The sequence below is a fragment of the Ambystoma mexicanum genome, chromosome 4q, assembly GCF_040938575.1.
Source record: "Ambystoma mexicanum isolate Mex_15411 chromosome 4q, UKY_AmexF1_1, whole genome shotgun sequence".
Classification (NCBI taxonomy): domain Eukaryota; kingdom Metazoa; phylum Chordata; class Amphibia; order Caudata; family Ambystomatidae; genus Ambystoma; species Ambystoma mexicanum.
This window is the reverse complement of record NC_090928.1, coordinates 846,119,568-846,138,123: the sequence shown is the minus strand read 5'-3', so window position 1 is coordinate 846,138,123 and position 18,556 is coordinate 846,119,568. Positions and strand designations below refer to the sequence as shown.

The 18,556-nt window shown below is 49.6% G+C and overlaps 1 protein-coding gene across 2 annotated transcripts in view; it reads right to left on the bottom strand.

Annotated features, from left to right (window-relative positions):
- The window catches only part of FBXO11 (F-box protein 11), a 911,561-nt gene that overhangs the window by 296,688 nt on the left and 596,317 nt on the right, over positions 1 to 18,556 (bottom strand). For both annotated transcript variants that reach the window (XM_069608416.1, XM_069608415.1), the window contains exon 19: positions 14,767 to 14,877. In XM_069608416.1, the coding sequence (XP_069464517.1) occupies positions 14,767 to 14,877 (111 nt within the window). The remainder of the gene's footprint in view (positions 1 to 14,766; positions 14,878 to 18,556) is intronic.

Genomic DNA, 18,556 nt, shown 5'->3' with positions numbered 1-18,556 from the left:
CTGTGAAATAGTGACAGTCGTAGGTTTATCCTTTATCGGCGTCGACATCGAGGACAGCGTCGATTTGACCGATCTATGCGTCGATGATGCAGATTTATGAGTCGAAGGGGCCTTCGATGATGGTGTCGATGACGCAGTCTTACTGCCTTTACTCGAGGCTTTGTGACACTCTCGGGCAGTTTCTTTCTCCGGGTGCAACGACTCGCGGCGTTTTGATTTTTCAGGTCTTTCACCCATGGTATCACCTTTAGCCGTCTCCAAGGGGGTTGAGGCTGCTTTCTGGAAGACGCCAAGCATCTTTTTACGGAATTCCTCCCACTTAGCTGGAGAGCTGTGTTTTGTGGGGCAGGTGACCCTTTCCGGCGAAACAGAAGATGACGAAGAAGAGGGAGATCTTCGACGCCTCTTTTTCGAATGTTTGGATCTTGAAGAGTGATGGGAACTGCTTCGAGACCTCGAACGAAAATGTTTCTCGTGACGGCGAGGAGACTAATGTCTCGACTCTGCCGAGGAAACTTTAGAAGGAGTAGAAGTTTTAACAGTCTTACCTTTTTCGAGCTTCCCCTTACGCTCCTTCAAGGATTTCGCCGTCATGGACATGCAGTCCTCACATTCTGAACAATGGTGCTCCGATCCCAGGCACCACAAACCGATCCTGTGAGGATCTGTCAACGACATTTTCTCTCCACAATCTCGACACTTTTTGAAGCTTGACTGTGGGGTCGAGGGTTCAGATGCGGAAGCCATGGAAAAGAGTAAGATATTCTCGAGGAATAAGTAGAATCTACTTGAATAACGAACTGAGCAACTCGATTCCGAGGCCCACGAAGCGCAGAAAAACGGAACTGAGCAACGGTCGCCGCACAAGTCTATTTATACACACGATGACGTCGGCGCCGATACGGAGGCTGTCGAGGGACACCGACTCGAGGGACGTCAACGCACAGCGCCCTCTACTGAAACATTTTTTCCAAGGCCAGCAAGCTGGAAGTGAATTTATCAAGATAAGGAATACGTCGGAGGACACAATCCCTTCGAAAGGACCAATTTGTTCATAGTAATTCCAAAGATGGCGCCACATGCCGTTTTCTACTTTTAGAAACAAACAGAGCACCGTGGATATCGTTCTGTTAGGACACAGAGGTGACACTGCTTTACAGACCAGTGTATACATCACTACAGGTAAGTTAGTTAAATTCATATATCTGGGGAATAGCCATATTTAATCTAGAAAGCTCCTATAGTTTTGCAACGTAGGCATTCCTGTAAAACTAGTCTCAATTTAGACGTTTTCTTTTCCTTCTAGTTACGTGATGGGGACAAAAATAAACCTCGCACAATAAGGAGCTGTGCATCACTTTATACAGCAGATCCATTCTACTGCAACCCGACCAGGATAAAAACTAAGATAACCTCAATATAAGGTAAGAACTGTATGGGTCTCAAAATTGGCACCAAGCCATAACGCGAACAGCAACTATATATAGAGAGGAGGGCATTTATATCCATCTCCCTCTCTACATAGGTTACATCTAATCCAAAGATACGTGGAGCACAGAAAATTCAGAACCCATATATTTTACCTCCCTGAAAGACATCTCGATTTAAAAGCCAACTATTCGAAGGTAAAATTACGAGAAATTCTTACATCTACCTAATATAGAAAGTCTGCAAACTATCTAGTTAAGATCTGTCTTTTCTAAAATATTGCTCTATGTCCACTCTTTAATTCCTTTAGAGACTGAACTAAACAGAGTCCATCTTAATAAACAAAGAAATCTCTTTGCCTGATTATATACAAGGGATGCCAAAGAATGACAAACTGGTGTGTAAGCACTCATATTAATTTAACACCACTTCCGTAAATTTAAGGATACGCAGACACAGGAACAAGTAGAGTCAAGTGCAGTTAAGACAAGTCTCCCTGACACTCTTCCCTAGGTCGTTAACCCGGCACAGACGGCCGCACTTGACCACAGATTAATAGTCCTAATATATAAAGGGACAACATCCACGAGAGACTAACCTTACGCTCATACAGGTAACATATCTACCCATCTGAGCATTATTATAATGATAATAATCTAGACAAGTAATCTAGCATCTCAAGCTTCCCCTTTTAGTCTTCTTTCTCTGTTTTTCAACAGTTACACCATATTAAGGAAACCATCCCACTTTCGCCATTTGTCAACTGTGTAAAATAGGCGAGATGTGTGTTTTAAAGCAACCACAACTAATGCGACTATCCGCCTGACTAATGTTCCAATACCAACCCGTGAGAACAGAAACATGTTGAGACCTAAACTCTAGTATATTGATTAACTACATTTAAAAACTAGATTCATTCTCAGAGTATGTTAACAGAAAATTAGCAAATGTGTTGCATGTTGCTTATAAATCGGTCGTGTTTATGAATTCAACACTTGCCTTTATTCAAAATGACACCCTGTCACTATTAGGATTGTGTTTTAGTACAGTTGTACTACTATACGGACATCCCGAAATGTCTTAAACAAATTGCTGTTTAAATAAATGAATATTTTGACTTATATTAGACTAATTGTATTTTTTGGTCAAACTACTGTTGCAAAACTAGCCAACTACCCCTCTGTCTATACTATAAGTCTGTACTACACAGTTTGTGGTAGCGAGCTGAGCAGCCAGGCTTAACTCGAGAGGGAATGTGAGCAGTACAAGGATGTTACACAGAGGTCTTACAATCACAGTGGTTCAAGTAGACACTTAAACTCAAGGTTTCTTGGTAAAACACTTCAAAATCCATTACACAATCATTTAAAAAACATTCACTAGAAGGAGGCAACTTAATATTATATAAAAAAACACTTCAATACCAAACCAATAAGTTTTTGAACAAATTAGGCTCCCCTGAAATAGGAGCAAAATGGCATTTCAGTTAATTTCAAAGGGAGGAAAAAGGCACAAGTTAGCAGAATAGATCATAAATACTTTCTTAGGTGGTGCAAATTGTTTTAGTTCACTAGAGGACTCGATTCAGTACAATAGGCCTAGGCCAAAGTCAATGGACTAGTTAGTGTCTTGGGCAGGAAAGAGCAGTTCTTGTAGTAAACAGTAAAGTCTTTGCCAATGTTCTCAGAAGTAGTTTGTACGTAAAAGAATCATATGCTGGGTCACAAGCTGATTAGGCCTGCAAGTTCGGAAAGTTCTGCAAACTTCCACCGCAAGAGGTAAGTTCTCAATCGGGTTGGCGCAATACCTTAATATGAAGAACAAGATGCAGCAGAAGACGTTGGTTCCTGGCAGTTCCTGCAGATATCACTGTTCCTGAGCCTCAGTCGTGGGGACAAGAGGGAGGACGTCGGGGCACTCCTGCACTGCACGGTATCGTCGGAAAAAGCCGACAAAATGGAGTCCCTTCAGTTCGAGTAGCTATTCATCAAGCACACAAGCTGGTGTCCTTCCCCCTGGTTAATCCTAACCAGCTCCGAGAATGTTATCCAGATGTCTTACGAGTTGATTGGTCCCACTAACTCAAAAGGAAGAAGTCGTCCTTGAAGGTGCTTCTCTGGCGAGGTGAAGGAACAAGTTACTTACCTGTAACTGTTCTCCAGCATGGGTCTGGCATGGATTCACATGCTCATGAATATTCCCTGTCGTCAGGCTGGGAATCCTCAGTAAAAGAAAAAAAAATCTGTTTCAGTTTCCTTTCTGAACTGTCTTTCTCCTAATAACCCCCAGCCAATGACTGCCCTCTACCTAAGCCCCTCCTCAGGCAGCCATCTTCAAATTAGGTAGCACGTAAAGTGGCAGTAGGACCAAGAGAAGAGCCGCAGAGGGGAAGGCGGGAGGGTTTGCATGCAAATCCCTGCCAGACCCATGCTGGAGAACAACAGTTACAGGCAAGTACCTTGTTCCTTCTCCAGCATGGGGTCTGGCATGGATTCGCATGCTCATGAATACAAGAATACATAGCAGTACACACATGCACAACCACAGGGGGTGGCAAGGCTCAACATTAAGCATCTCTTACTGCCTCACCAGGCTCACCTTCAAGCGAACAGGTTGCGCAGCACTGCTTGGCCGACTCTGGACTGATCCCTGGGATCCCGGTCGACGCAGTACAATCTCGTGAAGGTGTGCGTCGACTGCCACGTAGCAGCCCTGCAGATGTCCAGCAGGGCCACCCCAGACAGGAACACCGTAGTTGCAGCGATCCCTCTGGTCGAATGGGCTCTCGGACGGCCAGGCAACGGTCTGTTTGCCAACCGGTGAGAGTGTGTTGCAGCCGGAGAGCCACCTGGAAATGGAGGCCTTGGAGAGGGCCTTCCCTTGATTCACAGGGCCAAAGTTCACAAACAGCTGTGACATCTTCCTAAAACTCTTTGTGCAGTCCAAGTAGAGCTTCAGTGCTGTAGCCACATCCAGCGAGTGCAAAGTCCTCTCGGCCGGCGGGAAGAAGGTACAGGTAACACCAAGGGCTCGTTGAGATGGAAGTCCGACGGCACCTTGGGCAAGAAGGAGGGGTGCATCCTCAGCACGACCCTCGCTGCGTGGAAAGTCAAGTACGGAGGCTTACATGAGAGGGTCTGGATCTCTCCCACTCGTCGTACGGAGGTGATGGCCACCAGGAACGCAGTTTTCCACGACAGGAATTTCATAGGTGCTGAATGCAGAGGCTCGAATGGGGGACCCATGAGTCTGGTCAGCACCACATTGAGCTCTCACGCCGGGGCCGGAGCCTTCACCGGTGGGAAGGGGCGAAAAAGTCCTTTCATTAACTCCTTAACCAGGCGATGCAACCACGGCGACCATCGCCCCGGAGTTCTGGTGTAGTTGGAGATAGCCGCCAGATGGATTTTGATAGAAGCGTGCGCCAGCCCTCGCATTGGCCAGCGACAGCAAGTACGGCAGCACTTGAGGGGCCGTAATCCGTAGAGGGTTTATCTTCTGTGCACGTCACCATACAGTGAACCTCTTCCAATTATATCCATAGCACTTAAGAGTCGAAGAAGCCCTGGCAAGCACCTACTTGCAGTCCGCCGGGATCTCGTATCCACCGAACTCTAGTGCTGCAGGAGCCAGGCCTGCAGGATCAGCGCCGAAGGGTTGTGGTGCAGGATCGCGCTTCCATCCCTGGCGAGAAGATCTGCTTCCACCGGAAGCTTGACTGGAGGGGACAATGACAAGTCCAGAAGGTCTGGGTACCATATCTGCCCCGGCCACGCTGGTGCGTCGAGGATCATCCTGCACCGGGACCATCTGAGTTGACCGATGAGTCGCAGAAGCAACGGCAACAGTGGGAACGCATAGAGAAACGGGCCGTCCCAGGGGAATGAGAACGCATCCCCATGCTCCCGGCTGGGGAAACATGCTGGAGAACCTGCGGCACTTGGTGTTCATCGCCGTCGCAAACAGATCGATCTTGGGATTGCCCCATTGTCGAAACAGTAGGTCCACCTGATCCTGCCGAAGTTCCCACTCATAGCAAGAGCGCAGCTTCCTGCTGAGTGAATCGGCGACGGTGTTCTTTACTTCTGCCAGATGAAAGGGTACCAGGAACATCTTTTGAGCGGCGGCCCAGTGTCATAGGTCTGCGCTTCCTTGGAGAGGGCAGGGGATCTGGTGCCCCCCTGCTTCCAAGTTTAGAACATTGTTGTGGTGTTGTCGGTGAAGATCCACACCACCTTGCCCTTGAGGGATGGAAGGAATGACTTGAGGGCCCAGAACACGGCCCAGAGTTCCAGGACGTTGATGTGCAACGACTTCTCCTCCGGGATCCAAAGGCGCAGAGATTTCCAGTGTGTGCGCCCCATCCCTCCAGGGAGGCGTCCGTTGTCACCGTCTCCTGATGCACTGGGGTCTGGAAGTCTGTGCCTGCCGCTATATGCGCGCGAACCCCCCACCATTGAATCGCCCGACGGAATGTCTCGTTGAGGGCGGTCCTGTCCTCGAAGCTTCCCTTCGACTGCATCCAACAGGCGTCGAGGAACTTCTGCAGCGGCCACATCCACAGTCTGCACAGCCGAACGATGTAGATGCATGACGAGATCATGCCGAGTCGGGACTTGATGGACCTAACCCTGGCAATCTTCATGGCCAACCGCCGTTGTACCTTGCCCAGGATGGCCTTTATCCTGTCCTCCGACGGCGCGGCTAGGTGTGCCACCGTTTTGAGTCTGGCTCCCAGGAACTGGGTGTCCTGCGATGGCTCCAAGCAGGACTTTGCATAGTTTACTTCGCTTGGAGGAGCTAATCGGCCAGATAGGGGTGGACTTGGATCCCCTGCAGGGGGGAAGACCCATGGGACCGACTTCAGACGAAGGGGAGGGCCCTGAGCTGGTAGTGCCATCCTTGGACCACGAAACGCAGAAACCTTCGGTGTCCCTTGTGGATGAGGAAGTAGGCATCCTCCAGGTCCAGCAATGATAGAAAGTCCCCTTCTTCCAGCTGACCATTTGGAATTTCTGGGATTTTATGTATTTGTTGAGGCGGCAGAGATCTAGGATGGGCCGCCAGCTGCCAGTCTTCTTTCGAACGAGGAAGTACCATGAGTATACTCCGCAGCCCCAGAGCCTCTCCGGACAAGCTCCATCATGCCCCTTTTTTTTTAGCATTGCTCGTACCTCTAGAAGTAGTTGAGGAATGTGGTTTTCTTTCCTGGCCACGGGTGGAAAACAGAGACACTTCCCTTGGAACTCAAGTGTGCCCGTGGGCCAGGGCATCCAGCACCCAACGGTCGTTGGAGATAGATGTCCACGCGCCGACGAAGTTCGCCAGCCGGCCTCCCACTGGGGTGCTCGGGTGGGGGCCCGAAGTCACGGCCGGTTCAGTCCTGCTTCGCTGAGGCTTTACCACCTTGGGCCCCTTGGTGACGATGTCCGCAAGCCTTGTTGCGGTCTCTGTAGGCTTCCTGCGACAAAGAGCAGACAGCCTGATGGTATGAGGAAGAGCTGCTGCCGAATCGTATGCAGGCACCTGTCACTTGCCTCCGGAGGGCTGAAAGGACGGGCATCATTGATGGAGCGTGCCCAAGGCACGGGCCGTCTTGGTGTCTACCTTGATGGCCTGCAGTGACTCGTCTACTGCCTTGCCGAACAAGTTGTTCCAGTCGAAGGGCATGTCCAGGATCCTCGTCTGAACATCCTGACGGAAGTTGGTGGCCTTGAGCCAGCCACACCAGTGAAGGCAAACGCTGTTGCCCATCTGGCAGAAGCCGGTGTCGGTGATGTCCGTTGGCCACCGTAATGGCGTGGTCCGAAGCCACCTCGCCTTCCAGTAAGATTTCAAGGGCCTCTGCCCTCTTGTCGTCTGGGAAGAAGTCCAGGAGGGGGACGATTTTAAACCACAGCTCCCTATTGTAGCGAGAAACGATAGCAAGAGAGTTGGCCACCTTAATGGTCGTCATCGCCACCGACGAAATTACCCGATGTCCCATGGTATCCAGCTTCTTCGCCTCGCTGTCTGGCGAGGAAGTGGAAGTCGATGCTGTCTTCCCAGCGGATTTCTTCTTGGCAGCCGCAGAGACCACCGAGTCCGGTGACAGCTGTGCTCTGAGGCACATCGCTGCAGAGTCTGGGATTCGGTACTTCTTGTACCGGTCTCTCTTCGCCAGGGCCGAGGATGGGTTCTTCAAGAGGGCCAGCCCCTCGTCCCAGATGTCGTCCAACAGCGGGACCGAGAGCACGGTCTTCCTCTTGGCCTCTCGTCGCTGATTAATCCCTCCTTCTCCTTCTCGGGGCATAACTGTAAAAGCTCTGAGTCCCGGGATGAGAACAATGGGATATCTGCTATGTCGTCGTCGCCGTCTCCGTCTTGTCCCTCAGAGGAGGAGATGGAGGTGAAGGATGGATGGGATGGAGGTGAAGGATGGAAGGGTGGGACGGATGGACTCGCCTCCGCTTGGGTGAAGGGCTTCCCGTCCGTCCAGGCGCTGATGGATCGTCCGCCGGAGGCAAAGGCATCCTTCTTATTTCCGAACACAGGGTGTGCAGGGCCACCAAGATGTCCTCCGACCTGTCTGTCGATGGTTGCAGCGGTTGCGACAGGAGCCTTGGCAGCGGCGTGGTGTTCGGTTCCTCGTTGATCTGCCGTTCATCGGCAGCTCACCCGTCGCTCTCCACGTCCGCCTCGTCGGGGTCCTTCCCCATAGGACCTGACCTCGACGAATCTCTTGTCCAAGACTGACTTGAGGCCCACCAGCTCACCCTCGGAGGAGATATCCGAGAGCGGTAGGACTATTGCACCCCCCCCCTTCTCGGCCAGGTTTCACGGGGGTCTTTTTGATGGGCAGGAAAGATGATTTCCCAGCGGGAGGGCAGGGAACTCTTGGCTTTGAGGTAGTCGCCACTGGGGCCGCATCTGAAGGTCTCACCAGGGACGCTGCCACTTACTCAATTGAAGTCTTAGCCAGGTGAATCTGGGCCTTCATGACCTTTGGTGTGTCTGAGGCCTTCACCGTGGGGTGAGGGTCACCGCCTCGCTCCCCTTTGGCTTTCTCTGTCGGAGTCGGCCGGGGCTTCTCCCGAAGTTTACCCGGGTTTTCCGACTTCCTCTTCAAGCCAGAGCGTTGGCTCGTGGTTGACTGTCGGCGATGCTGCGCCCGGCCTGCCAGCTGTGGAGCCAGTACCAATGGCACTCCCTGTCGCCGGAGCGCCCTCAAAGGTCTTAGAAGACTGCTCAGACTTCTTGGGCTCACCTGCCTCCGGGCTTTTCGCCTACAGCCAGTCAGCAAGCCGTTAGCGACATTCCTTCATGGTACGGGCAGACATGTCCTTGCAGAACGCACAGTCCTCCACGTGCGACTTGCCGAGTGCAGGCAGTAGACACCGGGAGTGCTCATCCTCCTTGGAAGACGTTCTATAGTCCACATCCTGGCCAGATCCTAAACAGCTTGGATCCAACGGGCGTCTAGTCTCCTTTGTGTTCGGCCATGTACACGCGGGGTAGGCCTCAAAGATCTTCGGGAATCCTCCAATAAGTGAAATTCAACGAAAATTTGCTCTGGAGGCGCGTAGAGATTTCCGAAACGGGTCCCCGTTAAACAGAAGAAGAATGGGTGGAGCTTGAGGCTCGATTTGACCGAAAAAGCAAGAGTAAACTTTCACAAAACGCAATACACAGTAAAAGCTCGAGAGCTAAGCACGAGGACTCCCAACACTTGAACGTGCGGTTAAAATCTGAAGCTGGCTGCCTGAGGAGGGGCTTAGGTAGAGGGCAGTCATTGGCTGGGGCAATATGTCACAGAGACCAGTGATTGGTTATTAGGAGAAAGACAAACTGATTTTTTTCTTTTACCGAGGATTCCCAGCCTGACTGGGAATATGCATGAGCATGTGAATCCATGCCAGACCCAATCCTAGAGAACTTGGCAATTCGGACCTGCAGCAGGGCTTCAAAAGGCAAACCAATGGTCCAGGAGTTGCAGCAGCAGCCTTCTTCCAGATCGTCTTTGGTCCTTTCGTTCCAGGGGTCGACTCTGCTTTCTAATCCGAGACTCGCCTTTTGAACAGTTTTCTCCCTTTCATTCTAGCCTTGCCGGACAGTCAGCCAGCCAATCACACCAGAGTGCATTTGGGTCTCCCAGGAGACTAAGCACAGGGAGCTTCGGGCACCTCCATCACTTCCAGCCCACCCCAGACACTCATATGCCAGTTCTGAAGCCCACCAAAGGCATAGAAACAAAGGGACCAAACCTAGTTTGGCGCGCAGAGACAAACACTAGAAGGACATTTCCAAAAAGAAATGGCGGAAAAATAAGACCGGGTCCTGTTTAAACGAAGGGGCTTAAGGCGCCATCTTGAAAAACATTGCTCCCGCGATTTTTAGTTAGCAGTGTTCGCGGTTGGGAAAAATCAAGGTAGTTTGTTGTAAAACCACTGCCACCAGCCATTTCAATAGAAAAGGGCAGCATTTGACTGTTACATGAGTATATAGACACAGGGGATACTAGGTAACCCTCTAGCATTCTATAGGAAGATAGTGTGTGCTGGGTCTAGGAATTTAAAAAGACTAGCAGGGTCAATTTAATCTTACATTCTCTGGGAACCAGTAGTTTATCCCAGAGAAGGTATTTAAACCTTTGGGAAGTCTAAAAGAGACATCCCTGTGTCACTGCACTGAGGGTGCCGTGTAACACACATGAAAAGATGCCTATGGAGTTATCTTAAAACTCCATAATCAAAGAACACGAGTATAAAACACATCAAAATACAGGAGTGGGAAAAAAGGCTCACACTCTTTCCAGGTAAAAAATCAAGTCCTCAAAAATCCAGCAAAGTTGATCGGGGTCTTTAAGGTGAAGGGAATTGGCACATTTATGAGAATTCTCCATAACACTCGCGCAATCTCGTCTTCCCTGTCTGGTGAAGGTCCTGAAGAGGTCTGCATCGGTGCCTTCTGCATTTCTTCATCGCCAATGGTTGCACTCTGCTCCAGGAACCAACCGGAAGAATCCTTGCACACGCAGCTCCTGGTCACCTCTTACTGGAACCAACGGTGGGAAAATAAACCCCCAGTCGGCCCCTCCAGTCCTCTGGGAAAAGTCAGGTGGGTAAGAAATCGCATAGCATTTGTCACCCTCTGTTCTCCTTAGAATAAACCAGAGTTATTTCATTCCACTGTTTTTTGATGGTAGCATCTAAAGCAGTTGTACCTGAAAGCTAGAAACTCTTTTCCCTACCAGTACAAGTGTATTGAATATCTTTGCTGGAACTTTATCACCAACACACAAACTTTACCCACACCAGACACTTTCTGGGAAGAAGTATTGTGACGTTTGGGTACAAAGCCCCGCTCTTCATAGGGATGGGGCACATTTCTTGCGACTTGGTTCCATCTACTGCATCAATTACTTACCGTTTTTATTGAATAAGTTATTGAATGCTTCTAAGAACCTATGGTGGGTATATATATATGTTCATAATTGAGCGCTGCGCAATATTATCACCTGCCCGTTTCATTTACTAGTGTATGTTTTCTACCTAGAACAAATACTATTTGTGTACCTACCTGTCTAAATGTAAATATTTTGTGCTTCATTCTGTGGACTCTTTGTGGACCCCCTGACCTCACTTTGCTGAGTATAGCCTTGACCGATCTCCTCTATCATCTTGATTGGGTTTTGGCTAACTGCCCGGCGTTTCCCTTGTCACTATAACTCTTAAAATCGGTCCACCAGGCCAGATTCTAGAACTTCATCTTTGCATACCTTGAGAGGTTTGGCTTCCCTCTTTTCTAAGGTGTGCTAGCCTCCCATTAAGTTTAATCGGTCTAATGCCCTCAGAGGGTAGTACTGAAACTGCCTAAAAATACCTCTCTCAGGCACCTCTTTATTTCTCTTCCTACTTTGCTCCCTGTTCTCAGGAACTTCTCTTGCGGGATGCACCTCAAGAGTATACAGTGCATAGTATATGGGTTACCAGCAAATCACTTCCATTCCTCTTGGTCTCTACATGTTAACCATAAACCCTCCCCTTCCCCATATTTATTTATTTGCATTTGTTAAGCGCACTTGCAGCCCAAAAGGCATCGAGGCGCTGTTACAGAGGATACACAGATTTAAGATTACGTACGGGTGCCAGAGGCTCTTAGTTACAGAGGATACACATATTTAAGATTACATACTCGTGCCAGAGGCTCTTAGTTACAATTTGGCAGGCAAATAGGCAGTGGAGGATACAGATTTAAATCACACAAAGAGTCTGGTTTTGATAGCCTTACAAAAGGCTAGGTGGGACTCAATGAGTCTAAGGTGAGGAGGCAGGGCGTTCCAATGCGTGGCTGCTAGGGTAGGGAAGCTGAAGCCACCAGCGCGCACTTTCCGAGAGGTAGGCCTCACAATGGGGTTGGCGTAGATGGATCTGAGCGGTCCTGTGGCGGAGTGCCTGGTAATTCTGATAGTCGGGTAAGGGGGGGGTGGCAAGTTCGTGAAGGCATTTGTGGGTGAGGGTAAGAGTTTTAAAGACAATTCTTTCTTTAACCGGGAGCCAGTGTACTTGCCTCCTGATTTCAGAGATGTGGTTTCTCCTTGCGGTGCCGGTGGCTGCCCTTAGTGCATTGTTCTGGACTAGCTGAAGTTTGGCGAGGTTTTTGTTGGAAGTCCCGACGAGAAGGGCATTACAGTAGTCAAGTCTTGACCCGATGATTGCCCTGGCAATCGTGAGGCAGCTTTGACAGGCCAAGAAGGGCCTGGCTGCGTTGAGGACTTTGGTGTAGTAGGCTGTGGAGGCGGCGATGGCATTGACCCGTCTGTCCATTGACAGGTCAGAGTCAAGGTAGACTCCGAGTGTCTTAACATGGTTTGAGACCATAATTGGAATATTATCAATAGTGAAGGAGGCGTACTGTTCTCCAAGATTGCCGAGAGTGAAAGGTGAACCAATAAGGAGGTGTTTGGTTTTTACACTATTGAGGCAAAGCCAATTCTCCGCCATCCAGGATTGGATGGTAGAGTAGATCGAGGAAAGGGTGTTGGAGTCTGCTAGGTAGTCGCCCGTGAGTGGGATGAGTACCTGCGTATCGTCCGCATAGTTGGTATATGAGATACCAAGGGAGTCCAGGATGCTAAACAGGGGCCTCGTAAAGCAGTTGTAGAGTTGATGCGATACAGGATCCCTGGGGGACACCGCAGGTGAGGAGGCTGGGGATGGCGGCGGCAAATTCAGAAAAGACTTTCGTGGCCCTTTCTTGGAGAAAGGAGGTGATCCATTGGCAGGCTTTAGGGGAGAAGTTGGCTTGGGTGGCTAAGAGGTGACACAGAGTATTGTGGTCAACCAAATCGAAGGCTGCGGAGAGGTCAAGGAGCAGTAGTAGGGCAGGTTTGCCTGCGTCTGAGCTCATCCATTTGATTTTTAAGGTCTAGGAGGGCTGTTTCAGTACCATGCCGGGGACGGAACCCAGATTGCCGTAGGCCGAGGAGACGGTTGTCCTCTAAGAACTTCTGGACTTGTAGGTAAGCTGCTTTGTCCAGGATTTTGAGCAGGAACGGTACGGTCGTGATGGGCCTGTAGTTCCCTGGGACGGTTGGGTCGAGTGAAGGTTTCTTGAGAAGTGGGCGTACCCAAGTTGATGAAGGCCATAAAGAAGGGGGCTAGGCTGGGTGCGGAGTCTTTGATGAGGCTGGCGGGGCAGGCATCACCTTTGCAATTGGAGGGTTTAATGGAATTGAGCAAGGTGATGACCTCTTACTCGGTAATCTTTTTGAATTCTATCAGTGTGGTCTTGGTGGGTGGCTTAGCGTGCATGTTCGCTTTAATGTCAGAGAGGGCTTTTTGGTGGCCATGAATTTTGCTTTGGAGGGTGTTAAGCTTCTCTAGCATGGCAGATTGGATGCTGTTACACCATTTGTCATCTTTAATGATTGAGGAGGGGGGGGGGGCAGATGGTTTTTCGAGTTCCCTGAAAATGGTGAAGAGTTCCTTAGATCCTGACTTAGCATCAGCAATCCGGGTGTTAAAGAAAGCGGCCTTTGCCAGAGTGATGTTGGTCTTGTATGATTTGGAGATGGCTTTGAACTTCTGTTTAGTGGCTTCAGACGGGTTTGCTTTCCATGTGGATAATGCAATCCTCTTCTGCGCACGTTGGTCAAGGAGTTCTTTGGAGAACCACGAGTTGGCATGTTTGGCCTTTTTAGCTTTTTTGAGAGTCATAGGGGCAATAGCATCCACAGCTGACGTGATGACATCCTTAAAGGTGTTAGCTAAGGTATCAGGGTTGTTCGAAGAGGGAGTTTGAAGGGCTGGGTTAAGGAGGTAGGGTGCCAAGTTCTCCACTGTGAGAAGGCGTGAGCTCCTGGCGTACGTGGCGGGACATGGTAGTGGCGGAGAAAGAGCCACTTTGTTGGTTCCGAGGTTGAATTGGATGTAGTGATGGTCGGACCAAGGAATAGGGTTGTTGTCCTTGATGAGAAGGGAGCAATTGTGATGGCTGACCCAGTCGAGGGTGCGTCCTTTGATATGTGTGGGCTGGAAGATGGAATGAGTGAAGCCTAGGTTAGAAAGTGCCTTCTTGAGGTGTTTCGCAGGGGAGTCTTTGGGGTTGTTCAGCCCTAAATTGAGGTCACCGAGGAGTAGAACATGTGAGGTCTTTTTGATGTTGTGAGACAGTGCAGTGATGAGGGTGTCGTGGAAGTCGGTGCACGGTCCTGGAGGTCTGTAGACAATGTGCAAGGATATGGTGCAGTTGGGTGAGAAATTAATTTTTAAAGGGAGGTAGTCGCTGTTGCTGTCAAGGATGCCTTCAACTACTCTGATGGAGAGTGTGTCTCTGGCGATGAGGGCGACGCCTCCACCTCTCTGAGTATGTGCTTTGATGTCCTTCCCCTTCCCCACCCGTGCTATGATGTTTGCTGCTGCACCAACCCGGACCTGCTCTCCTGTTCTCTAAGAGACCAACTCTCTTGCCAATTCTCTTCTACCCTCTCCAGCGTCTCAAAACACTCTGAAATAGCCAAAAAGGTGACAGGTTGACATTAGTAAAAACACATAACTAAAATAAAATGTTTTATACTCGTTCCTAAATAATTCTCCAATGATGTTGACCCAATTCTTTATATTGTATTATCCGTGCAGTACATAATCACCTTCAATGATGTTTTATTGTATGCATCTTTTGTAATATATGAACCACATGAAAGATATACCAGTTTTGCTATTAAAACCGTACAATTTAAACAAGCAACCCATAAAAAAAAAAAACTTGCTGCATTTTTATCGATCCCTTCTAACTAACCAACACACAATATTGAACTGACAAAACTACACTAAAATATTAAATATAACAATATCAAACCTGCAGCAAATCCATCAAAAATTCTATTTTTTCTTAAGACTGGATGGCTGTTGGTACTGATGAGCACTCCGGCTTGAGCATTCCTGAAGATATCGTTCTCTTCAAGAAGTCCTAACAGAAACAAAAACCTGCTTTCAGAAAGATCCTCAGCAAAAAATAGCAAACATCACATTTCTAGTCGAATTATTTGGCCTCAGAAATGCAGCTTTGTAACCTTGCTAGAATTACCACCTTTGCACAATGTAAAAAAACAGATGTGACACACCGCCTGCCCACTAAATGGCCTATCACTTTTCACACCAAATAAAAGGAAACATCTTGTCAAGCTGGTTTATTAAGTTGCATTTCTTGGTTTTTGTTAGGCAGAGTTTGTATGCAGTACCCTTGGGCACCACTAATCACAACTAAGACTACCGGTGTAAGCAAAACCAACCTTTGGTATATAAGTCTGTGCTACACAGTTTTTGATAGCGGAGCTGAGCAGACAGGCTTATTTCAAGAGGGAATGTGAGCTGTAATTATGTTACACAGAGGTCTACAATCACAGGTGTTCAAATAAACTCTTACACTCAAGGCTTCTTGGTTAAACACTTATTCATTTATTCAACATTCAGTTATAAAACATTCACTAGAAGGAGGCAGTTAAATATCATACACAAATATACTTCAGTACTGTACACTTCAAGTTTGAGGCATTCAGAATACTTTGAAGTAGGAGCAAAAAGCATAGGTTATTTAGAAAAAAGGTTACAAGTTATTCTTAGGCAGTGCAAATATTTAGAGGTCACCAAAAGAGTCAATTCAATTCAATAGTTTAGGCAAAAGTCAATGGGCTAAAGTCTTGGATAGGATAAAGCAGTTCTCGTAGTTAAACGGAAAAGTCTCTGCACAAATCTTAGGAGGAGCAATTTGTAGCAAGAAGAATTATATGCTGGGTCACAAGCTGATTAGGCCTGTGAGTTGGGAAAGTTTCAAGCACTTTCACAGCAAGAGGCAAGAACTCTCAGTCAGGGTTTACAGTACTTTACAAATGAAGAAAATGATGCAGCTGATGACTTCGGTTACTGGCAGTTCCTGCAGATCTCACAGTTCCTGGGCCTCAGTCATGGGGACAAGAGGCAGGACGTCGGGGGGGACACTGCACTTGAACAGACAAAAAAGCTTGGCAAATCTTCAAGTCCGGTAGCTGTAAGTCAAGCACAAACTGGTGTCCCTCTCCCTGGTTATTCGGTTTCCTGCAGCACTCTGAGAATGGTATCCAGGTGGCTTATGGTGGATTTGATTGGTCCCACCAACTCAAAGGGAGAAGTCGTCCTTGTGGGGGCTTCTCTGTCGAGCTGAAGGAACAAGTTACTTACCTGTAACTGTTGTTCTCCAGCATGCGTCTGGCATGGATTCACATGCTCATGAATATTCCCCGTCGTCAGGCTGGGAATCCTCGGTAAAGAAAAAATCAGTATCAGTTTCGTTTCTGATCTGTCTTTCGTAGTAGTAATCAATCACCGATCTCTGCGTCATACTGACCACAGCCAATGACTGCCATCTCCCTAAGCCCCGCCTCTGGCAGCCATCTTCAGATTTGGTAGCACGTGAAGTGGCAGTATGACCAAGTGAAGAGCCGCAGAAGGGTAGGCGGGAGGGTTCGCATGTGAATCCATGCCAGACCCATGCTGGAGAACAACAGTTACAGGTAAGTAACGTGTTCCTTCTCCAGCATGGGGTCTGGCATGGATTCACATGCTCATGAATAAAAGAATACATAGCAGTACACACATGCACAACCACGGGAGGTGGCAAAGGCTCAACATTAAGCATTACATCAAAAACTCAACATTAAGAAATTCTTACCTCCTCACCAGGCTCACCTTAGGCGAACAGGTTGCGCAGCACTGCTTGGCCGACCCTGGACTCATCCCTAGAATCCCGATCGACGCAGTAGAATTTCGTGAAGGTGTGCGTCGAACCTCCATGTAGCAGCCCTGCAGATGTCCAGCAAGGGCACACCAACACCATATAGGCACGCCCTGGTAGCTGCGATCGCTCTGGTGGAATGGGCTCTCGGACGGCCAGGCAGCGGTCGGTTTGCCAACCGATGACAGTACATGATAAAGCCGGAGAGAATCTGGAAATGGAAGCCTTCGAGAGAGTCTTCCCTGATTGACAGGTCCAAAGTTCACAAAAAGTTGTGACGTCTTCCGAAAACTCTTCGTGCGGTCCACGTAGAACTTCAGCGCTCTAGCCGCATCCAGCGAGTGCAAAGTCCTTTCAGCCGGCGACGAAGGCGACAGGAAGAAAACAGGCAACTCCAAGGGTTCGTTGAGGTGGAAGTCCGACGGCACCTTGGGCATGAAGGAGGGGTGCGTCCTGAGCACTACCCTCGTGTTGTGAAAAGTCAAGTACGGGGGCTTGCAGGAAAGGGCCTGGATCTCTCCCACCCGTCGTGCGGAGGTGATGGCCACAAGAAACGCTGTTTTTTACGACAAGAACTTCAACGGAGCCGAGTGCAGAGGCTCGAACGGAGGTCCCATGAGCTTGGTCAGCACCACGTTGAGCTCCCACGCCGGGGCCGGGGCCTTCACCGGCGGGAACGATCTGAACAGTCCCTTCGTGAACTCTTTCACCAGACGATGAGACCACAAAGACGTCCGTCCCGTGGTTCTGGTGTATCAGGAGATCGCAGCAAGATGAATCTTGATGGAAGCGTGCGCCAGTCCAGCCTTGGCCAGCGTCAGCAGGTACGGCAGTACTTGAGGAGCCGTAATCCGCAGAGGGTTAATCTTCTGTGCGTGGCACCAGACAGAGAACCTCTTCCATTTGTGTCTGTAGCATTTAAGAGTTGAGGACGCCCTGGCCTTTGCAAGAACCTCTCTGCAGTCGGCCGGTATGTCATAACTTCCAAACTCTAACGCTGCAGGAGCCAGGCCTGCAAGTTCAGCGACTTCGGGTCGTGATGGAGGATGGCGCCTCCTTCCCTGGAGAGAAGATCCGCATCCACTGGCAGCTTGATTGACGGGGACGCTGACAAGTCCAGAAGGTCCGGGAACCATATCTGCCTCGGCCACGCAGGTGCGATGAGGATCATCCTGCACCGTGACCTCTTGAGCTGGTTGATGAGCCGGATCAGCAGCGGCAATGGAGGGAACGCATATAGGAACAGGCCCTCCCAGGGGAACGAGAAAGCATTGCCCATGCTCCTCGGCTGGGGAAACCTGCTGGCGAACCTCCGACACTTGGAGTTCGTCGCTGTCGCAAACAGATCGATCTGGGGTGTGCCCCACCGTCGGAAGAGGCGGTCCACTAGATCCTGTCGTAGTTCCCACTCGTGGCACGAGCGCAGCTCTCTGCTGAGCGAGTCGGCGATGGTGTTTTTTATTCCTGCCAGATGAAACGGCACCAGAAACATCCCTTGGGCGACGGCCCAATGCCACAGATCCTGAGCCTCCTTGGACAGGGCTGGGGATCTGGTACCGCCCTGCTTCCTGATGTAGAACGTGGTGGTGGTGTTGTCGGTGAAGATCCTCACCACCTTGCCCTTGAGGGACGGAAGAAAGGACCTGAGGGCCCAAAACACTGCACGGAGTTCCAGGACGTTGATATGGAGGGACTTCTCTGTCGGCAGCCAAAGGCCCCTCACGTGCAGATTTTCGGTGTGCGCTCCCCACCCTTCCAGGGAGGCATCCGTGGTCACTGTCTTCTGGTGGCCCGGGGCCTGGAAGTCCATGCCCGCCGTCAGATGCGCGCGGGTGCCCCACCACTGGATCGCTCGTCGGAAGCTCTCATCGAGTGTGAT